This window comes from Mauremys mutica, chromosome 7 (assembly GCF_020497125.1).
Source record: "Mauremys mutica isolate MM-2020 ecotype Southern chromosome 7, ASM2049712v1, whole genome shotgun sequence".
Lineage (NCBI taxonomy): Eukaryota > Metazoa > Chordata > Testudines > Geoemydidae > Mauremys > Mauremys mutica.
In genome coordinates this window covers 128,815,976-128,841,544 of record NC_059078.1, presented here as the reverse complement: position 1 = coordinate 128,841,544, position 25,569 = coordinate 128,815,976, and the positions used below count along the sequence as shown (strand labels likewise).

Sequence of the window (25,569 nt, the reverse complement as noted above, 5' to 3'; positions counted from 1 at the left end):
CACTTCATCAGATGCATGGGGTGAAAAATACAGCAAGAAGATATTTATATATACAGAGAACATGAAAAGGTGGGAGTAGCCATACCAACTGTAAGAGGCCAATCAATTGAGATGAGCTATCATCAGCAGGAGAGAGAGAAACTTTTTTGAAGTGATAATTGAGATGACCCATAGAAGGTATGAGGATATTTTAACATGGGGAAATAGATTCAATTAGTGTAATGACCCAACCATTCCCAGTCTCTGTTCAAACCTAAGTTAATTGTATCTAATTTGCATATTAATTCAAGTTCAGCAGTCTCTCTTTGGAGTCTGTTTTTGAAGGTGTGTGTTTTTTTTTTGTGTGCAAAATTGCCACCTTCAAGTCTGTCAGTGAGTGGTTAGGTAATTTTAACAGCACAGTGTTTGACATCAGCATGGGTGGTAGTAAACCCGTAAAGAGAAGGATCTGAATAGGCACCGAGGTCCCTCCAGAGCTATATTAGCCCTGGCCCTCGTCAAACTTAAATTGGACCCAGTGGAACTGGCCCCAGTCCTTGCTGGAGTAGTGTGGGGCTTAGGCAGGGTGTTCAGATCAGGTGCTGGAGGCCTCGGTCCTTGTATGTTTCTTTTCTCTCTTGCCTGGAACGTGGTCACCTGTGGGACTTGCTTCTAGACCCCCCCCTCACTGTGTGGGTAGGGACAAGCAGACTGAACAGAGTGGCCTTGCCACTGCAGCCGGTAAGGAGTGGATTGCTGAATGGAGTCCCTGCAGGATTATGTATGGGAAGCTGTCTCAGATCCAGCTATATCCCCAGCTTTGGAACAGACTCTTGGAGGAACTTCTTCGATGATCTGGCCTGCCAGGGGTCTCACTCTTTCTTTGGGGAGGCCATGCAGCCTCGTCGCTTCCTGAGACTCAACCTCTGGCCTTCAGCACTCCTGGTTCACACGGTGAGCTCCGTTCAGCGAGTCCCGCAGAGACCTGTATGTTCTTCAGCAACTAATAATGCACCTCACCCAGCCATTACTGAGCCACTCAAGCAGCATCTTGAGAACAGTGGGGTTTACTGGTCAGCTGGAAGACAGCATAGGAAGTCCCTTTGGGAGCTGAAGGTTGCAGCATAATCTATTCTGGTTAGCCCAGAGCCCAGCCGAGCTGGAGCGAACTCTCTCTCTGACTTCCTTCCTTAATCAGGTCCCAGGTGAGAGAGCTCCCAGGCTTCTTCCAGAGCTCACACTTATCCCCTCACACTTTCCAGTGTGAGCGAGAGTCTGCTCAGCTTCCTACTGAGAGTGTCAATCCATGAATCACTTGCCTTGGCGCTTGCATTGTCTCGGGCGGGGCGGGGGGGGGGACCCCTTGCTGATCTGAGCCAGTTCCTTCATCACTGTTCATTCTACCTAGACAGGGAGGGTGATGCACAGACATGTGCCTCTTAGCCTATAACTACATTACCACACGTCGCTCAGTGCTGTGACTATTACACACACCCCCTGGCATAAGCGCGAGTGTGCACAGCACTATGCCGGCGGGAGAGCTTCGCCGGCCAACATAGCTTCTGCTGCTTGCGGAGGTGGTTTTTTTTATGCCAGCAGGAGAGCTCTCACCCATCTTCACTGTGGCAGTGCTGTACGTGTAGATGTGGCTTTAGCCTGCCCTGAGAGCAAACTCATTTATTTTCCTCCCACTGGCTATCAATGCAAAATGGAGGGGGAAACTGAGGCACGCATAAGCATTGAAATGTTACGAAACATTCCCACTTTGTCACAGAACCATCACTGCTCAGGATTCGGTCTTAGCAGCATTGCAGCTGAACAAAACATTGTGCACTGTGGCTTCTTCTCCAGGCACCTGCACATTCACTTTCCTTTCAGCGTGTCTCTCAGTGTTAGAACTGTTGTCATGGACTCACAGATTGTGCCCACTCGTGGCCCTGTGCGGCCTGTGGGAGGTGCCCCTTTCAGTGCGACAGCCCCTCTCGGGGGTCCACTCTCTCTCGGGGTCAGGCCCCTCCACCTCCTGGAGCAGCACCTCTCTGAGCCTCAGCACGTCTGTTTCTCGCCGTGGGCCCCCTCAGGGAGTCCCCTCGCTCTGGACCCCCTGGCCCTCCACCCCCAAAGGGGTTGATCCCCCCCCTGTTCTCCACTTCGTCACAACTGTGCATCCCTGCATCGGTCTCTGCTGCTGCTGTTGTGACTCTACATTGGAGTTTTCCTCTTAGGAATCCATGAACAGTCACCGCTACCCACAGCTAACTTTGAGGGGAGCGCTCCCCTGTGGGATTCCTGGCTGCACCCTGAGAGTTTGCTTGGCTGCAGTGTCTCAGCCTGGGGAGCATTATTTGTTTTTATATCTGAGAAAATCTATTGCACAGTTTCAGAGTTAATGACATGGGATGGTCTGTTGGGGCTAATGTAACCGGAAAACAGCCCTTAAAATGTACATAGAGCCCATTACATTTTATGGTGGACTAATCAGTGCTTATTTATAAAACAGTGAAGGAAAGGTGCCTGGGTGGTGAAGGAGGTGATTAACAGAAAGGAGCTCTCATTCCTTAGGGTGGATCCAGGCCAACTTGCTGCCATCCTGTCATTGTTCATGGCTTTTGTGCCCCTGAAACACCCTGAATTGGCAGGCCTGGTGCCTGGAGGCCTCTCTCCATAGAACAGGGACACTTGGTCATTGCCCCCATCAGAGCAGTTCTGCCCTGTGCTGGAAGGACTCACCCGTAGAAGTGAGAGGGAAGCTCAGGCCTGATGCTCATCCTGTTTTCGACAGCTCTGCTGAAACTGCCAAAGGTAGTGGTGAATTTTGTGACATGTCTGTTTTGCTGGGAATTGAGGCCACCAGCTTATTTCACAGAGATTCCCAAATGGCTGTCAGCTGGGGATGACTCCTAAGGATTGACCTGGGGTTAGTTTCAAACCAGTCATTGGGCTGGTTAGAAAATGTAGCTAAAAACAAAATTTCAACCGCAAAACAAACACATTTTTAGAAAGTTTTTGCTTCCCTTGTTTCCTGACTAGCTTCAACCAGGAACCTAAAGATGAAGAGATTTGTAGCTCATTACACCCCAGAGTAACCTAGTTTACCAGGTTACTAGCTAAAGACTGAGTACTGAACAGTGTGATGTGAGTTGAAGATTTCAGTACAGTTCCTCCGGGGTATATCCCTACAGCACACAGTGTTCGGGCAGGAGCACCAGTAGAGATCTGAATTTCCCCAACCTCATTTGAAATGACTGGCATTGGCTGTCAGTTTGTCTCTCAATCTGAATGCTATGCAAAGGGAAATACTGAGCTACAGGTGCTCACCTACCATGAAGATGGGAAGAGTATGAAAGTCTAAAGAGGGAGAGACTTAGTAAAATATTTATGTGTGAAATTTGCCTATAAACTGAGGAGCTAATTGCCCTGGCTTGTTCAGATATTAAGCAGCAAGCACTTCGCAGGCTTTCCTTTAAGGTACCTGCCTCTGAATCTTAACCAGAACCAACACCAGCTGTTTCAGCCTTGGACCTCTCCTGAGTAGAATGTGCTAATTGCAACAAGTTGTGTGGTGCCTGTGCACTGCAGAGTCCTGCTCTCAAGAGGCTGGGACAGAGCAGCAAATTCATTTGCACATGTGAGTTAATGAGTTCCCAGGTGCATCCCATAGCAGACCCATAACACAAAATGCAAACATGATGCTGTGTCATAGCCCCAACCTGTCCCCTTTGAAGTGCCAGCATTCCAGGAAATGATGCTCAAACCACCCCACCCCCCAAAAGGAGCTGTGGGAGCAGGCAGCCACAGAGAGATTTAAAGTGGACTTGAGTTCAGGTCCCAAGTGAGATGTGTGTTAAGTGAGGACAGCAGCTAAACCTGAAATGTTTGTACGGGGTAGTTTTGTTTTCAGGCTGTTGTGTTTTATAGCATGAATGAGGCCCATAGGTACTGAGCTGAAACAGACTCTACAATAGCCAGTGTCCTAAGGGTTTTGGTTTTGTCTGTGTTGGGGGGTTAAAGTGACATTTTCTGTCCTTCTCACTGAAGGGTCGGATCTGGATACCCTCACTTCATAAGTAGCGCAGTTCAGTGGGGTGACCCAAGTGATGCTCACCAGTGAGAGTGGGGGGGGGGTCTGGCTCTGGATGAGCTGAGCAGCCCTTTTCTTGGCTGCCCCCTCCGCCCCCCGCCTGTGTCGGGGGAGGTGGGGCGTTACTGTGTCTACCTCTCTGGCCATTGGATTTGAGCCCCTTCCAGCAGTAACCATCTCTCTCCTTTCTCCGCCTGTAGGAGCAACACCTTGATTAGTTGTTTTCCCTGCCTGCACAGTGGGACACCGCACTCCTGGGGTTAAGTGTGGGGAAAATAACAATCCAGCTCTTGTGTATGGATGTTCCTGTGGCCCCAGGTGGGAAGTGGCTGGCAGTTCCTGCCCTTTGGATGCTCAGCAGCCTATCAAAGTGCCCACCCATCACCCTGGGTTTCTGAGTATTTGAACCACACGCACAACCCAACCCCAATGCAACTTGTACATTGAGCTGCTGCTGTCACTTCAGACAGCTTCTCCCTGTGGCAGCTGTGACAAGCAGAGCACCTCCTCCGACGTGCCCTGCCCCCAAGTCTGGAAGGGTAACAAATCTGGGCTCTGAGCAGGGTTGCCATCCAAGCTGAGTAGGGACTATCCTGCCGTCTAGAGCTTTGGCACAGCCAAACCCTGCTTTTCAGTGGTGGGGAAGGTACCCTTCCCTACAAAATACCCTTAACATAGAGGAAGATGCCCTGAGCTGCAAGCTCTGATCCAGTGTTTCTCAAATGTGGCCACTGTGGTTGCATGCAGCCACCAGCAGCTTTCCTTGCAGCCACAGCCTCCTGGGTGGTGATTGAGGGTGGCGGGGAGAGAAGCAGTGGCTTCTCCCACGGGGCCTCCAGCAGGGGTTGTGGGGAGACAAACACTGGAGGAGCAAGCAACCAGTGAGTTCTTCTTCGAGTGATTGCTCCTATGCATTCCATGTAGGTGTGCGCGCCGCGCGTGCACGGCTCTCCGGAACATTTTTACCCTAGCAACTCCGGCGGGCCGGCTGGCGCCCCCTGGAGTGGCGCCGTCAAGGCGCCCCTTATACACCTCAGCCGGCCCGTCCGCTCCTCAGTTCCTTCTTCCCGCCCGTGACGGCCAGTTGGAACAGTGGAGTGCTCCCTTACCTCCACAACCCTAGTGTTTCTCCATAGTTCTAGTGTAGATAGTTTTAGTAGTTAGTTCAGTTCTTGTTGTAGTTATATATATATATTTAGTGTTAATAGTGTCAATAGTTACGGAATTAGAGGGTTTGCCCCTCTTCTTCCGCCCCGGTGCGGGCTTATGCCCGGAGCACCGGGTTTCAAGCCCTGTGCGGCTTGCCAGCGGCCTATGCCGGTTAGCGACCCGCACGACTCTTGCCTCCGCTGCCTCGGAGAGTCGCATCGGACAGATAAGTGCTCTATCTGCATAGCCTTTAAACCTCGTACGAGGAAAGAGAGAGACTCTAGGCTGAAGCACTTACTGATGGAGTCTGCGCTCCAACCTCCGGCGCCAGCTCCAGCGGCACCGAAAACCGCCTCGACAAGCAGCGCTCCGACTGCACCGAGCCGCTCCGGCACCGAGCCGGCACCAAAGACCCGGCACCGCTCCCTCTCCCCGGGGAGGAAGCACAAGGCGCCGAAGACGGCTGCCGCAAAACAGCAGCGAAAGCCGTCAGCCCAGCCGCCTCCGACGAAAACGGTGCAGGCTGAGGCAGTGCACGCTAAGTGCCCGCACCGTTGACTCCGGCGCCGCCTGGCCCGTCGAGTCCGGTTCCGCCCAGCTCCCCGGTGCCCACCGAGGAGGAGCTGAGGATCCCGTCGACGCCGGAGGCGTTCGCGACGGCAAGAGAGCTGATCGAGGCGACGGCCCCGTCATATCAGCCGCCGGCACCACTGGTGCGGACATTCAAGTCCCTCGGCAAGCCAGCGATGGTGCGCCCCTCATCTCCGGGCGACCGTGGCGACCGTGGCTCCAGAATCCGGTCTCGATCCCGGTCTATCTCCCGGCGAAGGTCACCGAGGCACCGCTCCCCATCCCGCCGTAAATCGCCATCGCGACGCCGCTCAGCGTCCCGGCACCGGTCGCAGTCCCGGCACCGCTCTCCATCGCGGGGCCGGTCGTACTCCCGGCGGCGCTCCAGGTCCCGGTCACGAAGTCACCGGCACCGCAGCAGGTCCGCGTCCAGGCACCGCGGACATCGGGACTCGCGCAGCCGTTCGAGGCGCCGCAGATCCCGCTCGAGGTCCGGTTCCCGGCACCGCCGGTCGAGCTCCCGACGTCGCCGGTCGAGCTCCCGCCGCCGCCGCTCCCCTTCTTGGCACCGGAGATCCAGCTCCCGACGCCGTAGATCTGGCTCCCGGCACCGGAGATCCGGCTCCCGGCACCGTGCGCAGCACAGGTCCCGCTCGCCACTGGACCCCCGAGACGCCCGGCACCGACCCTCGGCACCGGAGGATCGTCTCACGCCGGCGTTGGACGCCCGCCCAGGCATCGCCACGGCTCCACCCTGGCCCTCCAGGGAACCCTCTGTAGCCTCACCCCAAGGCAGTGCGGTGGATTTCAGAGCCGGTTCCGTTCCCCCGGATCATGGACCCCAGTATTGGGGACATTGGGTGCCCTGGGCGCAATATGAACAGGGGCCTCCCCTGCCACCCAGGCAGCCGGGCTCGGCACCATCGGTACCGGTGGCCACCGTTAGTCGAGCCCCCCCGTCCCCACCGACGCAAGCCGCCGCCCACGACCCTTCTTTGGCCCAGGACTCGCTGCGGCCAGATCACCAGGTGGGCGAGCACCAGCAGGAGGAGGTGCTCCCGGGCCACTCCTCGTCGTCCTCTCCAGATGAGGCGGTAGCGGGGGCCTCGCCATCGGGACCCCCGCCCATTGACCTCAGGGCACACCAGGACCTTCTCCGAAGGGTGGCAAAGGCCATTAACTTGCCCATAGAGGAGGTGCAAGAAGTCGAGGACCCGATTACGGACGTTGTGGGAGATGACGCCCCTGTCAGAGTGGCGCTCCCGTTCATTCGCACCATTCAGAAGAACAGTGCCACTATCTGGCAGTCGCCCTCCTCCGTTGCCCCCACGGCGCGAGGCGTCGAAAGGAAGTATTCCGTCCCGCCCCAGGGCTACGAATACTTGTACGTCCACCCCACCCCGGACTCGCTGGTGGTCCAATCGGTCAATGACCGCGAACGACACGGTCAACCTGCCGCTGCGCCGAAGGCGAAGGACGCCCGGCGCATGGACTTATTAGGGCGTAAAATCTATTCGGCGGGAGGCCTCCAACTCCGTGTCGCCAACCAGATGGCCCTCTTATCCAGATACACTTTTAATATCTTGGGGTGCCTTGCGAAGTTCACGGAGCTAACCCCTCCGGAATCCCGCCCTGAATTCTCAGCGCTGCTGGAGGAGGGCAAGTTAGCCTCCAGAACACTGATCAAAGCGGCCGTAGACGCAGCAGACTCAGGGGCTCGAACGGTAGCATCCGGGGTGACGATGCGCCGCATTGCGTGGCTACAATCTTCCACCCTCCCACCTGAGGTCCAGTACACCCTCCAGGACCTCCCGTTTGACACGAAGGGGCTGTTTTCTGAGAAAACGGATGCCAGAATCCAGTCCCTAAAGGATGGGAGGGTTGCGATACGAACTCTGGGTATGCACACGCCGGCCACGCAGAGGCGTTCGTTCCGCCAACAGCCCTACCGTCCCTTCAACCAGGCCAGGTCTCGGCCGTTTAACAACCGCCGAACGGCCCCCTTCCGCCGTAGACCGTCAGGGGGGCGGCGCAACCAGGCGCAGAACTCGTCCAAGGCTCCGCAAGGCCAAAAGCCGGCCTTTTGACGGGACGCCCGAGGACGGCCCATCACTCTCCCCCCAGGATCCACCCCTTTTGTTTTCCAATCGCCTTGCCCGCTTCCTTCCGGCGTGGTCTGCTATAACATCGGACAGCTGGGTCCTCAGCACCATCCAGCACGGCTACCGCCTACAGTTTCTTTCGCCCCCCCCCTCCCACCCACCTTCCCCGTCCCTCTTCAGGGACCCCTCTCACGAGCAAGTCCTCATACAGGAGGTGCAGGCTCTGTTGAGCGTGGGTGCTATCGAGGAGGTGCCTCCCTGCAGGCGGGGCAGGGGATTCTACTCCAGATATTTCCTCATCCCCAAGGCGAAAGGAGGTCTTCGTCCCATCTTGGACCTCCGGGAGCTGAACAGATACCTCTGCAAGCTCAAGTTTCGGATGGTAACCTTGGGGTCCATTATCCCTTCCTTGGATCCGGGAGACTGGTTTGCCGCCCTCGACATGAAAGACGCTTACTTTCATGTGGCGATTTACCCCCCCCACAGACGCTTCCTGCGCTTCATGGTCAACGCGACCCACTACCAGTTTGCGGTGTTACCCTTTGGCCTCTCCACTGCCCCGAGGGTGTTCACCAAGTGCATGGCGGTCGTGGCCGCAACTCTCCGTCGTCGCAGAATCCACGTATACCCCTATCTCGACGACTGGCTGATCCGTGGGCGATCTCAAGAACTGGTGACAGCCCAGGTGTCAGAGATACTGCACCTGTTCCGGTCTCTCGGCCTCCTCGTCAATGCCGAGAAGTCCCAATTACTGCCGACACAGCGATTGGAGTTCATAGGAGCAGTCCTCGACTCCACCCTCGCCAGGGCCTGCCTCCCTCGTTCTCGACACGAGACAATGGTCTCGCTCATTCGCAGCTTACAAGCCTTCCCTTCCACGACGGCCCGGTCCTGCCTTCGCCTGCTGGGCCACATGGCTGCGTGCACCTTTGTGACCGCGAACGCGAGGCTGAGGCTCCGTCCGTTCCAGATGTGGCTGACTTCGGTGTACCGGCCCCACCGCGACCCTCTAGATCTGGTGGTCACGGTCTCGGACCCCACTCTCCAGACGCTCACCTGGTGGCTGCATCAGGAGGTGGTCTGCGCCGGGGTTCCGTTTCGCCCCCCTCGCCCGTCGGTCACCCTGACCACAGACGCCTCGGCGCTTGGATGGGGGGCTCACATGGGAGACCTGCACACTCAGGGCCTCTGGTCGGCCCAGGAGCTCTCCCTGCACATCAACGTCAGGGAATTGAGAGCGATCCGCTTGGCTTGTCTCGCCTTTCTTGCACACCTCCGGGACCGCTGCGTCGCGGTATACACGGACAACACGGCAGCCATGTTCTATCTGAACAAACAGGGCGGGGCCCGATCCTCCCCGCTGTGCAAGGAGGCGATGCTCCTATGGGACCTGTGTGTAACCCACTCGATTCGCCTCGAAGCGTTCTTTCTACCAGGGTGCAGAACACGCTGGCCGACCGTCTGAGCCGGTCTTTCGCTGCCCACGAGTGGTCCCTTCGCCCCGACGTAGCCCACACCATCTTCCAAAGGTGGGGATTTCCCCAAATAGACCTGTTTGCCTCCAGGACCAACAGGAAGTGCCACAGGTTCTGTTCGTACCAGGGTCGGGCTCCGGACTCCATCTCCGATGCGTTCCTCATGTCCTGGACGGGTCCCCTTCTATACGCCTTCCCGCCGTTCCCGCTAGTCCACCGAGTACTGCTCAAGCTACGGAGGGACAAGGCTCGCGTCATACTCGTCGCTCCGGCCTGGCCGAGGCAGCACTGGTATACCCTGCTCCTCGAGCTATCGATCCGGGATCCCATTCCCCTACCGTTATGGCCGGATCTCATCTCTCAGGACCTCGGCAGGCTTTGTCACCCGAACCTGCAGTCGCTGCATCTTACAGCCTGGTTCCTGAGTGGTTGACCGACGCGGAGAGGACCTGTTCTGCGGCGGTGCAGCAAGTTCTCCTTGAAAGCAGAAAACCGTCCACACGCTCTACCTACCTGGCAAAGTGGAAACGCTTTGCCCTTTGGTGCGATCAGCAAGGTCTTAACCCCTTCTCGACCCCTCTCCAGACGGTCCTTGACTACCTCTGGTACCTGAAAGGCCAAGGTCTCGCGATCTCGTCCCTGAGGGTACACCTGGCGGCGCTTTCGGCCTTCCGGCCTCCTGTAGATGGTCGCTCCGTGTTTTCCAACCCCATGGTTGCCCGCTTCCTCAAGGGGTTGGACCGCCTCTACCCGCAAGTGCGGCCGCCGGCTCCTACGTGGGATCTGAACCTGGCTCTCACCCAGCTGATGCGCCCGCCCTTCGAGCCCATGGCCTCCTGCTCCCTCCTCCATCTCACCTGGAAGACGGCCTTCCTCGTGGCAATCACATCCGCCAGACGAGTATCCGAACTCCGCGCCCTGACGGCGGGTCCCCCATATACCGTCTTCCACGCGGACAAAGTGCAGCTTCGGCCACATCCGGCCTTCCTCCCAAAGGTGGTGTCGGCCTTTCATCTTAATCAGGAGATCTTCCTCCCGGTCTTCTTTCCAAAGCCGCACGCCTCACCTCGTGAGCAGCAGCTCCACACCCTCGACGTCCGTAGGGCCCTCGCCTTTTACATTGACCGAACTAAGTCCTTCCGGCGTTCCTCCCAGCTCTTTGTCGCAATTGCGGAGCGCATGAAAGGCGAGCCTGTTTCATCTCAACGGATTTCTTCCTGGGTGACATCCTGCATACGGGCGTGCTACGAACTTGCTCGCGTCCCCCGTGCCGGCTCACCGCACACTCGACAAGGGCGCACGCCTCGTCAGCCGCCTTCCTGGCCCACGTTCCCATCCAGGACATCTGTCGAGCGGCCACCTGGTCTTCCGTCCACACCTTCGCTTCCCATTATGCGTTGGTGCAGCAGTCCCGAGACGACGCAGCCTTCGGCTCTGCGGTGCTACACTCCGCCACGTCTCATTCCGACCCCACCGCCTAGGTAAGGCTTGGGAATCACCTACATGGAATGCATAGGAGCAATCACTCGAAGAAGAAAAGACGGTTACTCACCTGTAGTAACTGGTGTTCTTCGAGATGTGTTGCTCCTATCCATTCCAGACCCGCCCTCCTTCCCCACTGTCGGAATAGCCGGCAAGAAGGAACTGAGGAGCGGACGGGCCGGCTGAGGTGTATAAGGGGCGCCTTGACGGCGCCACTCCAGGGGGCGCCAGCCGGCCCGCCGGAGTTGCTAGGGTAAAAATGTTCCGGAGAGCCGTGCACGCGCGGCGCGCACACCTACATGGAATGGATAGGAGCAACACATCTCGAAGAACACCAGTTACTACAGGTGAGTAACCGTCTTTTCCCCGAGTTCCCCGCCTTCCCCACGGTGGGGGGGCCAGGCTCCCGCCCTAGGGTGGCAGGTGGTGGGTGGCAGGCTCCAGCCACAGGGCTTCAGGGTCTGGGTCTGTCTCCGGGCTCAGGGCTTGGAGCGCTATCTCCTAGCTGCACAGCGATGGGCTCCAGCCCCTGTCCTTGTAACAGTGGGCTCTGGCCCCCGCTGCCACCCCCAGCCCCCATCCGTTCCTCCTATCACCCCGGCCCTGCTGCCTCACTACTCACCTCACCATTCAGGGATTAATTGTATCCTGGCATGCCAGGGCTGAGTAAGTCTGCTGTGAAAAGTGATATTAACAAACATACACATATCACTTTTCACATGTTTGTTAATATCACTTTTCACGGCAGACTAAGGCTGTGTTTACATGAGCACTTTTGTCAGTCAGGGGTGTGAACAAAAGTTTCACAGATAGACGCGCCAATTTGGTCAGCGGTATGTTGGTGGGAGATGCTCTCCTGCCAGCATAGCCACTGCCGCTCGTTAGGGATGGCTTAATTATGCCGATGGGAGAGCTCTGTCTCGTCAGCATGGAGCAGCTACATGGGAGACCTTACAGCGGTGCAGCTATGTCACGTAGCTAGCTGGGAGGCTGTAAAAATGATATTAACATACAAGTATCACTTTTCACAGCAGCAGACTTACTAGCCAGTAAGTCTTTTTAAAAAGAAAAGCGCAACAAAAAAAGCAAAAGAAAAAACAATTAAAAAGACAAGAATGTGCAAAGCACCTTATTTGTGTTTCTAGTCTGTTTAGGTCCAGTAAAGAATAGAAACAACTGTACATTTTTATTATTGCAAAAAACCCTACATACATAAATTACAATGGTTTGGACATGTATATGTTCATAATTATTTGTTTTTCCTTAAGTTTAAGTATTTTAGGAAAAATTGTCAGAGCGGCGGTGGCCGCACTCTGAGGCCACCAAAAATTTATTGTGAGAACCCCTCCTCTAATCCATCTCTCCCACTAACTGCGGTTAACAATCCTGTGCACTTCACAGCTCCTCTGCAGCCTTTTCAGCAAAAATACGCCAAGTCTATGTGATTGGCTGTTCTGTTTGTAGCTTCTGCTCTAACGTTTAGATCACACTCCTTTCTCGGAGCCAGGAGCAGAACCCCAAAATCTAGATGCCCAACATTCTCCTACTCTCTTGCAAAAGTCTCTCTCCCACCTCTCTGTGGCTGTTCCACATGCAGGATAACAGCCTGATTCCAATACTAGTTACTCTTGTAACTCTGACAGAAGAGATCCCTGCTGAAGGTTTTAAGTTCAAACCCTGCTGATGATCCATGCAGGGAAGAAATAGTATGTGCTTGTTCGTGTAATTAAAGACTGTATGGTAATGCATACTCACATGGGGATAGAATTAAGGTTGTACAGTCAATCTTAATTCTAGAATTTTCTAACAAATGTCTTTCACCAGCACAAAATCCACATATGATTTTTTTATGGCTGTATGCAAATTAGAAAATAGGCAAGTTAGATTATTCACATAAAATCTTCTGTGTCAGAAAGTAGGTGTCCTGAATGTTTGGTTCTGAAAGGCAACATTTAATATTCATGCGCCTGGCCCCCCAAAATCATGAGTTTTTTAAAAAGTACTAAGCTTTGTGCTCTTTTTATTTGCCTTCGAGAGCATTCACTTCATGTTCTCCACAACCTTGAAGGCTAGAAACTTATTTTTAAAATACAATACAAAAATGCAAATTGAGGTTCTCTTGCCATCTTTTGACTCCAGCAGCTGGGGCTTTAAGAAAAGCACCAAATATTGCCAGACTTGTGATAAAATCTTGAGTATTCACAACCAGGGCCAGCTCCAGGTTTTTTGCAGCCCCAAGCAAAAAAATAAAATAAAATAAATTAAAAGGGGGGGTGGGCCGGAGTGCCGCTGCCCAAGCAAGCAAACAAAATTGCCAGAGTGCCGCCCCGTGAAAAGTGCCACCCCAAGCACATGCTTGGAACGCCGGTGCCTCGAGCCAGCCCTGTTCACAACACCAAAGTGTCAGCACCTTTGGAGGAGAGAGTTTCACAGTTAGGGATACCCTGGAGCAAGAACACCCCGCTAGCAGCCTCTTCCTGTTTGAAGTGAGGTCTAGCGAGCCTCTCTCTGCTGAGTGCAGCTGCAGAGGTATTGCACAGGGTATGGGAGGGAGTTTCTCTTGGGCAGAATGGCCCCAAACTGTAGGGCTTTACAGAGCAGGCTAAACCCAACACCCTGCACTCCACCCGGAAACCCACAAGTGGAGAGTGCAAGTCACGGAGCACTGGAGACAGGGAGGGCTGCATGTCTCGTGCATTGGGCATGATGGTGCCCCACGGTGCCTGCTGGCAGTCTGGTTGGGATCTGTAGGGGCAGACCAGGGGATCTGCTACATGGACGACTCCTGGTCCTGGGGCTGCGCTGGTGGCAGGGTGACTGGCCTAGTCTTCATGCTTGCCGTGCTGGCCCCAGGGAGGGAGGAGCTGCTGGCCGTCTCCCTACAGGGGCTGGCGGCAGGAGGGGTCATGCTGGTGAGGCGGGGCAAGGGCAGGCAGGAAAGGGCAGGCGACAGGCTCGGGGGAAGGAGGCTGGCGGCAGGAGGGGTCATGCTGGTGAGGCGGGGCAAGGGCAGGCAGGAAAGGGCAGGCGACAGGCTCGGGGGAAGGAGGCTGGGGCAGGAGGGGTCATGCTAAGAGGGGTGACTGCTGAGGGTGTGGGGCAAAGTGGCGCAGGTGTAGGGGACTGGGCAGGCATGAGATGGCTAATGGAGCAGAAAGGGGGAATGGAGAGCAGAGACAGAATGGCAGAGGCTGTTCCATGTCTTCTGTCCCCCCAGTCAGCAATCCCAGGCTGTCTCGGCTCTTCTGGAGAGACACAGGGGCTCCAGTTGCCAGCAACATCAAGCCCGCGCTCAGAGTGAAGTTTGAAAAAGCTATTGCTCCCCTTGCAGAGATTCCGATGAATTCTTCTGGGGGTTTGTGCCTCTGCAGCTGCAGCAGGATGGTCAGTGGCCCCCAGCAACTGTGGGTCTCCTGAGGCCTTCCTGGTTCTTTGGGATCTGCTGGAGGCCAGGAACTGTCAGGGGAGGCTCTGTGCCTTGGCACTTACCCTGCAGCACCCTCTTCCTTTCTTGTTTCCAGCGAGCATGGCTGCACTACGGCCTGGGGGGAGAGGGGGCAGGGCTGCAGACGCTGCTTTTCGGTGTGGGTGGGATAGAGCGGTGTGTGAAGAGTCTCCCCACATGGTTCCTCAGGGTGTGATGTGGGCCATAGAAGTTGGAGATGGGTAGGACCCACTAGGTCCCTTGGAGACTGTGCCAGGGCCAGCGCAGGAATGACCCCTATAATGTAATTTCGACTTGGTTCCGTGTTCTCTTTGAAATGTCCTGAGCAATTTTGTTCATTAGCAAATTTTGTTTCACTTGTTTTTGTCACATCCGCACCCACCATCTGTCTAATGGGAGGTGGGACTGGCACTGTTTACATACAGGGTGTTACTCAAGGTAAGGATGGACTCCTCCTATTTCTTATCTCTAGTTTCTTCAATTAGAAACTGTCTCATTACAAGTATCATCGGAAATTGCTCTGTGACCAGAAAGAATGGTACATCCTGGTTTGTTAGTTATTTACTGGTTGATGAGTGAGCCAGCAGAATTTTATGTGGATGTATTTGACTGATGCTATTGTATACTCTAAAATTCTCTTAGAAAAATGTACTTTTTTACTTGTTATATCCATCTTTCTATGCAGGAGAGCCTCATCTTTTGCTCAGAGACTCAAACAAATAAGCACACGACACATACAAACTAAAATCTAAATCCACCCAAGTAACACTTGCCTCATGCTGGTAGCAAGCATAAACTACTTGTGATCATCATTTTATACCAGTGTGTAGACAGTACAGAGCACTTTATAAAATCCTGGACAGATAGATTAGAGAAATTGTTTAAACATTTTTAATAGCGGTGAGCTTTTTAAAAACTAGATATTTTATATATTTTACAACGTGCAATTTACTGGTATGTTTCTCTACTGCCCAGTCAAGCATGAGTTTGATCCTGAAATGAGTTTTACTTTCCAGTACCCCATCTTACTCATTTCCATAAACAGGGATGTTCATTTCTAACTAATACATTTGTGATGTTCCCCTCTGGTGTTATCTGGACCGGTGATCTCCTAGGTCGCTCCAACCCTTGACTCTGGGAGCCAGCCTGACCCTGCTCTGCTGGGAGAATCCCCACCCCTGGGCTGGTCATGCACAGCCCTGGCGTGTAAGCTGCTCCTTGGATTGTGCAACCGAATGACACTAGCCAATATCTCCAGTCCTAGACACAACCCTAGGATCCTCCGTCTTGCAGTGTCCAGTTGTGCCCGCTGGACGCTGCAAGCTTATATGAGTTCATCAATTTAACAAAGAAATTGATATGTACCAGGCTTGTTATCCCAAGGGGAGTCTCTGACATGCTTCAAACCAGACTCACTGCTTCAGGTAGAACAAACGAACAGATTTATTAACTACAAAAGACAGATTTAGGGATTATAAATCAAAGCACAAGAAGTCAGATTTGGTCAAATGAAATAAAAGCAGAACACATTCTAAGCTGCTCTTAACACTTTCAGTGCCCTTACAAACAGAAGTTTCTAACCACAGGCTGCCTGGTTGCCCTTCAGCCTGGCTCCCCCCTTTGATCAGCGCTTCAGTCGCTTGGTGGTGGTGTCTGTAGATGGAGGTGGAAGAGAGAGGAGGAACATGGCAAACGTGTCTCTCCCTTTTATCACGTTCTTTCTTCCCTCTTGGCATTGTCTCCCCCCCCCTTCAGGGTCAGGTGAGCATCACCTCATCGTAGTCCCCAACTGACCAAGGGAAGGGGGGTGACTCACTCGAGAGTCCAACAGATCCTTTGTTGCTGCCTGGGCCAGTGTCCTTTGTTCCTGTGAGGCTGGGCTGAGTTTGTCCCATTCCTGCCCGATGAGGTGTGAACTGCCCCTCTGCTCCAGGAGAGTTTTTGCCTGGGCTTGTTTTAAGCCATGAGGACACATTTTCAGCCTCATAACTGAAATTATAAGCTATAACCTCACTGTAATAACAATGCTCAGTGCATCACGAGCCTTCTGAAGACACCTGACATGAGCAACTTTGCACTGGCCACCACACAATCGTATTCTAAGGATGGACATGGGGGTGCAGGGTGTTCCCCCGAGGTACAGAGCATCACAACGTTATTCAGTTTTCTTTAAAAATCATGTTGTAAGACTGCAAGTGTATTGTGGATAATGGTTAATGCAGACACTTGTTATCTGTGAATGTTCTAGTCTTGTAGAGATGTTTTGGCCCAGATCCCCAGGTTCAGCCAAGGAATAAAGAGAACAATTCAAAAACAGCACTTGTACAAGGGTTTCTTTCAGCTTCCTTTGTGGCCCCTGATCCAGGGCTGCTTGTTGTTGGTCTGGCCCCCTCCAGGGAGTTAGAGGAGCCTGAGGGATGTTCTAATTGGCAGCAGCTCCCAGTGACCTCAAGAGGCCATTCCAGCAGGTGGGATGTGGGGACCTCCTGGCCATGCCCCTTCGCTCCTACGCAGGCTGCGGGAAGGATGGTGCAGTAGAAGCTGCTAGCCTGCTCTGCACCACCAGCATCCTCTGGTCTGCTAGCTTGGCTGCAGGGCAGAGCGGCTGAGAAGCTGTGTCATTATTTTGTCTGGTTTGGGTTTTTGTTGCAGTGTGCAGGGTGGTCACTCTCTGCGTTAGATCGTTAATCAGAGATAACAACCTTCCTCACAGATACCGGATCATCTCACAGCCCCCCAGCACGGTGTAGTCACGGCCTGTGTGTTGGTAGCTGCATGGTGCTACGATTCCTCTGTGGGGTGTGCTTGGGTGCAAAGGCTCTGCCCAGGGGCTAGGGAGCGGGGAGGCTATTTGCTGAGCAGTGATATGCATCACCAGTTGCCCTCCGTGCAGGGAGGGCAGCATAGGCCAGGCATATGGGGAATATGGCTGGGATCCGCTAGCAGGGACATGACTCACTCTTGGTGGAACTGAGCTAGGAACCGGGTCCACCTTGGGGCGAGGAGACATACTGCCTGTGGGGAGCCCCTTTGCTTTATTTGGCACTCTGGCCACAGTGCGCCTTCGGATTCCCCCTTCATTTGTGTGGCCCCCAATCCCACGGATAGTTTTGTCCTGTAATCAGCCGCAGCTCACCTGACCTGCCACACGGGTGTGCTCCCTTCATACTGCATTTGTGCTGCTGTTACATGAGTGATTGTACTGTATGGAGCGCACAAAGCACGCGTGAGCTGTACCATCAAATGCAGCTGATACCTGCCAGGCCCAGTGCTGGGGACTGCCCATGGGCGCTGGTGAAAGAGAACAGCTTCAAGGTGAATTGTTTTGTTTTGATATAAAAAGTCTAAGACACTTCAAGTGACTTTCTTTGCAGGGAGGCAGGTGGGTGAGATAATATCTTTTATTGGCCCAACTTCTGCTGGTGAGAGAGACGAGCTTTCAAACCACACTGGGACAAGCTGGGGTTTTTAACTGAAGCAAAGTGACTGTCCACTGAATGGGCAGTGAGCATGTCAGCCCCACGAGGCTGCTCCCCGACAGGCTCCTAGAATCGTTGTCTGATTTCACTCACTCTTGTGCATTTGGTCTAATATAAACCAAGTCCTTTAACGTGTGCTAAATGCAAACCCCCGTGTTTGTGCTGGTTCAACGCAGCCTTTTTATCGTAAGAAAGGGGCAGAAACGTTAACTGCCCTGCATTTCAGAGGGTATGTTAGTGCCTTGGGCAGCCTCCCTGCTCCTTCAAACTCCTCCGTTACTGATGTGCTCATTTCGATTAGAACCTGTTTGACGTGGGCACCGTCGGTCTGAGTTTGTGCAGCACCCAGCACAGTGGGGTCCAGCCCCTGACCGAGGCTGTTAGGTGCTGCTGTCCTAGAAGTAATGAACTCCTCGGTAAAGAGCTACTCCCACTAGGGCACTGTACTGCTAAGAGAGAGACATACTGGCAAGATGGTGAGATCCTGGTGATCGCAGAACTGTAACTTTTCATCCTCTGGCTGCTGGGCTGACCAGCTCTTCCTCCAGACAGTGACCTAGCCAGGCGACCTTGGCCCTGGGAGATGTCATTCCTGGGAAACTCCCAGAAGCACCTGGAAGAGAAAACGAGCAACTTAGAAAAGCAAAGTGTAGACAGACTAGTGGGCACGGCAGCCACCAGCTGATCAGAAGAGGCAAGGAGAGAGCCCCACGAGGACCCCTCTGCTCACAGTCTCTGCAGGCCACTGTGGGTTTGGGCTTTGCCACCTACAGAATGGAGGTGGATGACGGGTGCCTATAGTGCCACAGCCACTGGTGTCTGCCCTGCCTGCCAAAACCAAAGAGGGGCTCACCGAGGCAGAGGAACCACCCCAGCCCCGGAAGGACGTGCTCTCACCTGCGCTGGCAGAGTGCGGCAGGCCCTGGGTGGATTGGGCGAGCCGCCAGCAGGGGCAGCGTGGTGAATGTGCAGCTGCTCTTCCAGCACAGGATGAGGGCGGGAAGGTTGCGTGGCTGTTGGGCAGAAGGCAGTTGTGGGGCCACAGTGCTCTGGGTTGGGGCCGGGTGGGCGCTGGGGTCAGATAGGAGGGATACAGGGGAAAGTGTTGGGCTCTAGGCGGAGTGTGGGGGTTGAAGACATTAGGGGAGTGGGGATCACAGGCAGGGAATGGGGGTTTCTGAGTGGAGGGAGGGGATCACAAGCAGGGAGTGGGGGGGGGTCCCTGTGTGGAATTTAGGGGTAGGAGACAGTTGGGGGTGGGGGCCACAGGCAGGGGGTAGGTGGTCCCTGGAAGAGCATGGGGCTCACAGGCAGGGGTGGGGGCCCCCTGGGGGAGTGTGGGGGCCACAGGCAGTGGGAGGGGAGTCCCTGTGTGGAATTTAGGGATAGGAGACAGTTGGGGGTGGGGGCCACAGGCAGGGGATGGGAGGTCCCTGGGGGAGTGTGGGGGCCACAGGCAGTGGGAGGAGATTCTCTGTGTGGAGTTTAGGAGTAGGAGACAGTTGGGGGTGGGGCTCACAGGCAGGGGATGAGGTCCCTGGGGGATTAAGGGGGGGCCACAGGCAGGGTCCCTGTGAAGAGTTAGGGAGCAGGAGACAGTTAGGGGGTCACAACGGCAGGGGTCTGGGGCCCTTGGGGAAGGTGCAGGCTGATAGTGGAGGAGTCTTCGTGCCTGGCAGCTAAGGTGCCTACGGAGCTTGCCTGGCCACGGTGCACAGCCCACTACCAGGGTCTACGTCAGGACCAGAGGCTGCTACTTGTCTCCCCAGAGTTTCCTCCGTGGGGCCACAGCACAGCCCTGGAGGAGCAATTCCAATCCACCATCTCCAGAACTGATCCCTGCCCCCAGCAGGCAAAGTCTCACGAGGGGCACCTGACCCTGTGATAATGGAGATCCTCTGTGTCTCCTTCAAGCAAGAAAAGCTGCCAGGGACCTGGGAGCGTGCAGGCGTCCTGCCTGCCCTGAGGGAGCTGGCGTGTTGTCCCACTCTGCGTCCTCCCTGTGCCCAGGGAGCTGAGAGAGCAGGTGGTACAGGAGCAAGTGGGGACGCGTGACAGAGCTCTAGTTCCCTTTCCAAGAGATGGCACCTCCTAGCACCCTGCCACTGCCGGGGCCTCACTGCTCACTTGGAGGGAAGATGGCCCCTCACATGAATAACCAGCACCACTTCCTTCAGTCCCTTGTAGATCTGCATCCAAGCACTAACGTGAGCCCCATCCTGCTTAGCGTGTGAGATAGGGTGGTCAGAGGACAAGATGGCTCGGGTGCAGAGCACAGCAGGCTGCGGGCCCCCAGAGGGGTCTCTACACAGCTGGATTTGCCTCCTGATATTGGTGGGGGCCTGAGAGCTGCATAGTGCTGGGCTCACAGTCGAACTCTAGCTGGAGAACAGCAACATGAAGAGCAACAGGTTAGATTAGTTCTTCCAAATAGGGGTTGAGAAGCAATAGGCTCCTACAGGGGAGCAGGGTGTGTGTGTGTGTGTGTGTGTGTGTGTGTGTGTGTAAAACTCTGGGGTTCCCCACATTGTGTAACTGGGGCAAAGTTTGCACTTCTGTGGAGTGAGCCACAGGAAACCTGACAGATCCCCAAAGTATCAGGACCTCCCTCCTCCTTCCTGCCTTAATTCCTGACACAGAGGTGGGGCACTGAAGGGCCACGGTGTGCCCCCACCCAGCCCACTCCCTGCACTCTGATTCTGGAACAGGATGGAATGGGGCTGCTAAGGCAGCCATCCGCTATCCTCGCTCTTCTGCAGTTGGACAGGGGAGATCAGGGCAGCTCTCGGGCACAACTGGGCCAAATGTCAGTAAGATGGATCCCAAAGCTGCATGGTTACCCTGCAGTCAGGCCCATTACCAAATGGGATGGCTGCAGGCTGGGCAGAGTCTACATGTAATGACCCTACCGGAAACAGTAGGGCACTAAGCAAACAAGAGTATATAGCCCTGCAAGATAAGGGCCTGGGTGCAGGGGAGGCTCTCAGCTCTGACCACCTGGTGCTTCTGATATGTAATCTGTCACGCTGTACTGCAACTGCAGAGTAAATAGTAGTCGGGGACACATTCTGCCAGACCAACAAGTGGATCAGAACACACGCTCTTTGGGGTCCAAAGGTGCCACCTACAGGGGGTTATTTTTGGAAAGGAATGTGCATCTGATAAGAAAGAATAGACCGAGTGAAACAGCCTTCTGTGACACTGCGAGACTGCTCCAGCTTTCCTTGCTGATTGTATTGGCTCGCTGGCTAGGTGGTATCACGGTGCATTATGAATATAGGGGAAGCTACAGCTTCTTTTTCTCTTCTGTTCTCTTTCCCTTTGCTCCCAAGTCTCCACAGCGGGCAAGGAGTTTGGTGTGAGGGTGTGATGGGACGGCTATGTCATGATCAACAGTATGACCCATACAGGACTGATATAGAAAGGAAGAGCTACCGAAGTATCAGCACCGCATTCTTGATGTGGGGGGAGCAAGGATGGGAAGGTGCCACGGGAGCTGTTCCCAGGGTTATAATCTGTGCAGATTTAATCCAAGGTTTGAAAGTTGCAATAAGGATTAATCGTGCTGGAGCAGAGACTTCGAGCCGAATCCCTCCCTGGTGTATCTGGTGGTATGGGAAAGCAGTGGCCTTACACCAGGGAGGCATTTAGCTCACTGTAGTTATCGCTGGCAAAGAAACCAGAAACAAGGAGACATGATATAAACATTGGGAGACTTTAGACAAAACTTTCCAGTGAAGGAACGGTAATAATTGTGAGTTAGAGTGATAAACTGCCAGGGGCCAGCCACTCCAAGGGGGATGGGACAGGCTGCTGCATGAGAGAGAGTGGCTTGACATTCTAGTGGGAGATAAGAAGTGAGGTCTGCAGATGATCTAGGGCTTGAGCTGAGAAGGTAAATGGGGTGGATGGGCCCCAGGGGGCTGCCCCTCGGCTTGTGTTTTGTGTGATCAGGTAATGTTTATTGCTTGTAGTGTTGGCTGGTTCAGAGTCAAGCATCTGTCTCCTTTGGGTGGAACTGAAAGCTGAGGTTTGTCCGTCTCCCTTTTTCTCTCTTTCCTCTCCCTCTAGACATTGTCCGCAGCGACATTGCCCTGGATAAGCAGAAAGGCTGTAAGATTGCCCAGCACCCAGACATTATGTTGGAACTGCAGCGAGAAAAGGCAGCTCAGATGCATTTGGTTTTGTTAAAGGAGCGGTTCTCAAACACATACAGCAACCTCACGTTAACAGGTAAGGCTGCAAGGTTAGCTCTGGCATCAGGAGCCAGGGCTAGTCCTTGGCTAGCTAGCAGGTATTCGAAAGCCAGCTGACACCCCAGGACTGTGCCAACAAGCATCTACCTGGCTTAGGAAAGGCCAGGCTGAGAAGCATCTCCTCTCGGATTAAAGAAACACAGTCAGTCACAGTGGGCTGACACAGAAGTTTTCCAAAAAACAGGGTTTGCAAAACCAAAAGCCAACACAGAAGTTTCCATTAAACATAAGCATTTCAGTGGGAACAACTCAAGAAAAAGGCAAATAAGCAGCATCAATAATGACATGTAAATTCAATTTTTCAAATTCTTTTTGCTTTGATAAAGTCGGGTGTTACAAATAGCACGTATTTTGCTCCAACGAGCTGCAGTCTTTACTGTGGGGTGGCTCGGAAACCATACTGAGTCAGCGTGCCTATCACTGTAGCCTGACAGTGTCTCTTTGGTTGTTCTACCAGCAATGCTGAGTGTTTGGGTATATGGGATTTGCTAAATGTGATGGAGGGGCTGTGAAGACTCTTGTAGGTGGCAGCTCCAGGGTGCCTGCTACGCGGGGGCCAGGTCGCTATGCAGAATGCAGTGGAAAGTGAAGTGTTGTGGAGATCTCCCTGCTAACCATCCATGTCAGATGGGGCTGCAGCAATTACTAAATTTGGATCTAAGCTGCGGCTCATTTTTTTTCCCTCAGAGCATGCACTTTGCATGAACCCAGTAAATATTAAAGAGCAAATATAAAATGATAATGGCCCAGACGGAGCTGAGAGAATGCTCTATTCCTGGTAATGTTTGCATTAGCTGGGGAGTAGAACCTCGAGAGACAGAAGGGGTTGCCGTGTTATGGACACACATTAAAAGTGCTTATGAAGGGCTCAGGTCTCCAGGCAATGACGGGGTAGAGGAGAGGGATCCCAGCAGCCTACAGTGATCTCTCTATCACCACAGCAGAATAAACCACAGATACTTCAAGAAGGAGCAAGGAATTAATTAAATCAAACCAGGGCTGCAGAACCCTCCCCCCCATTATTGGGGAGGTGAAGGAGGCCACTCAGCTTCTTGGGATGCTGCAGGCCCCAGTGGGGAGGCTGAGGCGGGTATGGCAGACTCCCCAGGGGAGGAGGGGAGAGAGAAGGGAGCTGAGACTGGTGCTGTCTGTGCCCCCTGGTGTATTCCCAGCCTGAATGCCCCCTCCTCCAGAAAAGATGAGGAGCTGTAAAGAGACCCAGAGCACAGACCCCTCTTTGTCGTCGTCTCTCTCTCAGTTCCCAGCTCTGTAACTCCCGGCCAAACCGCTGGAGGTGCTGGAGCTGGTGGTGCGCATGGGACCCCACGCAAAGGGGCTGCGGACACGGGCAGTGAGTTTTGCCCCTAGGGCCTGTGGCACCGAGGCTGTGAATGTGGCTGAAGCACACATTGTCTCTGAAAGCCCGGCATTGACGTGGGCTTGTCAGAGGCATTTCTCGTTCTGGTAACCTAATCTGCTTGGCTGTTTGTTCCTAGTACAACTGTTGGAATCAACATTGTCAGCTTTTCCCCTGACAACTTGCTTACTTTCCACTAAACACATTTTCCGGAGAGAAGAGGCTCTCCCTCCTTCCCAGGCTGCTTCAAAGCCGCTCTCAGGCACTGCTCACAGGCTTTCACAGAACCTGCCTTGGTTATCAGTGCTGCGCGTAGGCTTTCTGTGTGTGTTGATAGGAGAGTTCAGAAGGTTTCAGCTCCAGGTGTCTTGGAGAAGACAGAATAATTTCATTTTAATATCAGCAGTAAAACTATTGTAATGGCCTTTAACTCCCTTTGAATTTGAGCAGCGCAGCTTCATAATTGTTATGAAGTTTAATCTTTGATTTCATAGACATAGCCTGAGAACACAGACTCCAGACAGCTAAGCATAATATTTAACTGGAGCTAGACTAACGTGTGTAAATATTTCCCTTCTCTGTGATAGATTTTGTCTCTTTGGAGTTGGCCAAGGGGGTTGGACATCTGCTATAGAGGGACCTTCCTTATCTTCAGAATCCAAACACATAGAATTTGTTTGAGGGGGTTCTTTGCTCTGCACAGCTCTTTGTTAGGGGCTTGATCACCAAGCAAGATCGAATTGGACACAGATTGGACTCTGGTAGGGATGGTTAAATGGGCTAGCCCCTAGGTATGGAATATCCAGTAGGTGCCCTGCCCACATAGATTCAATTCCTGGGTGATCTGACTTTGCCTGCCATCTGTCCAGAAACAGAGTTCCATGCAGTCTGCTGTGGACAAAGATGCCACAGTGGTTCCTTCATTTTCTCGCTCCCTCCAAGAACACTCATCATGGATGCCTCTCTATTGGGATGGGGAGCGCATCTACATGACCAGACAGCCCAAGGCTCCTGGTCCCTGCAGGAATCCAGGATGCACATCAACCTGCTTGAGCTTTGTGCAGTCCACAAGGCATGCAAGATATTTCTACCCACTGCCTGGTCCATGCACATTCAGGTCAGATCAGACGACATGATCTCTGTCTAGTGCATAAACAAGCAGGGAGGAGCGAGAGCCACTCCATTCTGCAGGAAGATGGGCCAGCTCTGGAACTGGTGCATCCAGCATCAGAGCACACTTTCGGCAGTTCACGTTCCAGGGGTAATGAACTCCCTAGCAGCCAGCCACTGCAGGTGCTTGCACAGGGATTACAAAGGGGAACTCCACCTGTTGACAGTGCAGCAAATCTTTCACCAAAGGGGTGTCCCGTTGTGAGATCTCTTTGGAACCCAGTGGAACAAAAAGTGCCTGACTTATTGCTCCCAAGATGGTCAGGTCTCAACTCCAGAGGGGACACCTTCCTGGTGCAGTGGGCAGCTCAGCTCAGCTCCCCTCCTGCCCCGCGTCCTTAGGAAAATCAAGCTTGGCAGGGCCACAGTGATCCTCAGACCTTCCTTGTGGCTGAGGTAGTTCTGGTTCCCCATCGTTCTGCAGCTGGCAGCCCGCCCATGCATCTACCTACAGCTGTTCCCAGGCCTACTATCTCCGAATAAGGGCAAGACAAACCACCCCAGCATGGCAGCATGGCTTTTGGATGGATATCCAGTAGAGAGACCGCCTGCTCCAGTATGTTCAGTTCAGCCTGAACAGCAGGAGACCCTCTGCATGCTAATTCTTAATGCTAGTCTGCTAAGTGGAAGCGGCTTTCCCTGTGATGTCAACAGCACCACTTACCTTTGGCTTCTTGCTCCCTTCTGCACCTCTCCGTGATGGTCGCCCTATTTGTGGTGATTACTCCCCTAGGAGGGTGGGGGAGGTTGGGGCCCTCACGGCAGACCTGCTGAACACCGTTTTTCACAAAGATGAAGTGTCTTTGTGACTGCATCCCAGATTCCTCTGTAAGGTACCTTCTGAATTTCACCTTAGCCAGACTGTTACCTTCCAGTATTGTGTGCGAAGCCTCAGCAGAGCATGCAGGGTAAGAGCTCCTCTCTCTGGAGGTACGCAGGGTTCCAGCTTCCTGTGTATAGAGGAAGAAGCCCTTTCAAAGATGCCCAAGATCATTCATTTCCATGGCTGAAAGGGAGGAGCCAA

General features: G+C 53.8%; 1 protein-coding gene across 4 annotated transcripts in view; it reads left to right on the top strand.

Moving 5' to 3' along the window:
• HPSE2 (heparanase 2 (inactive)) overlaps positions 1-25,569 on the top strand; it is a 261,831-nt gene that overhangs the window by 9,441 nt on the left and 226,821 nt on the right. For all 4 annotated transcript variants that reach the window (XM_045024572.1, XM_045024571.1, XM_045024570.1 and 1 more), the window contains exon 3: positions 21,834-21,995. In XM_045024572.1, coding sequence (XP_044880507.1) covers positions 21,834-21,995 — 162 coding nt within the window. The remainder of the gene's footprint in view (positions 1-21,833; positions 21,996-25,569) is intronic.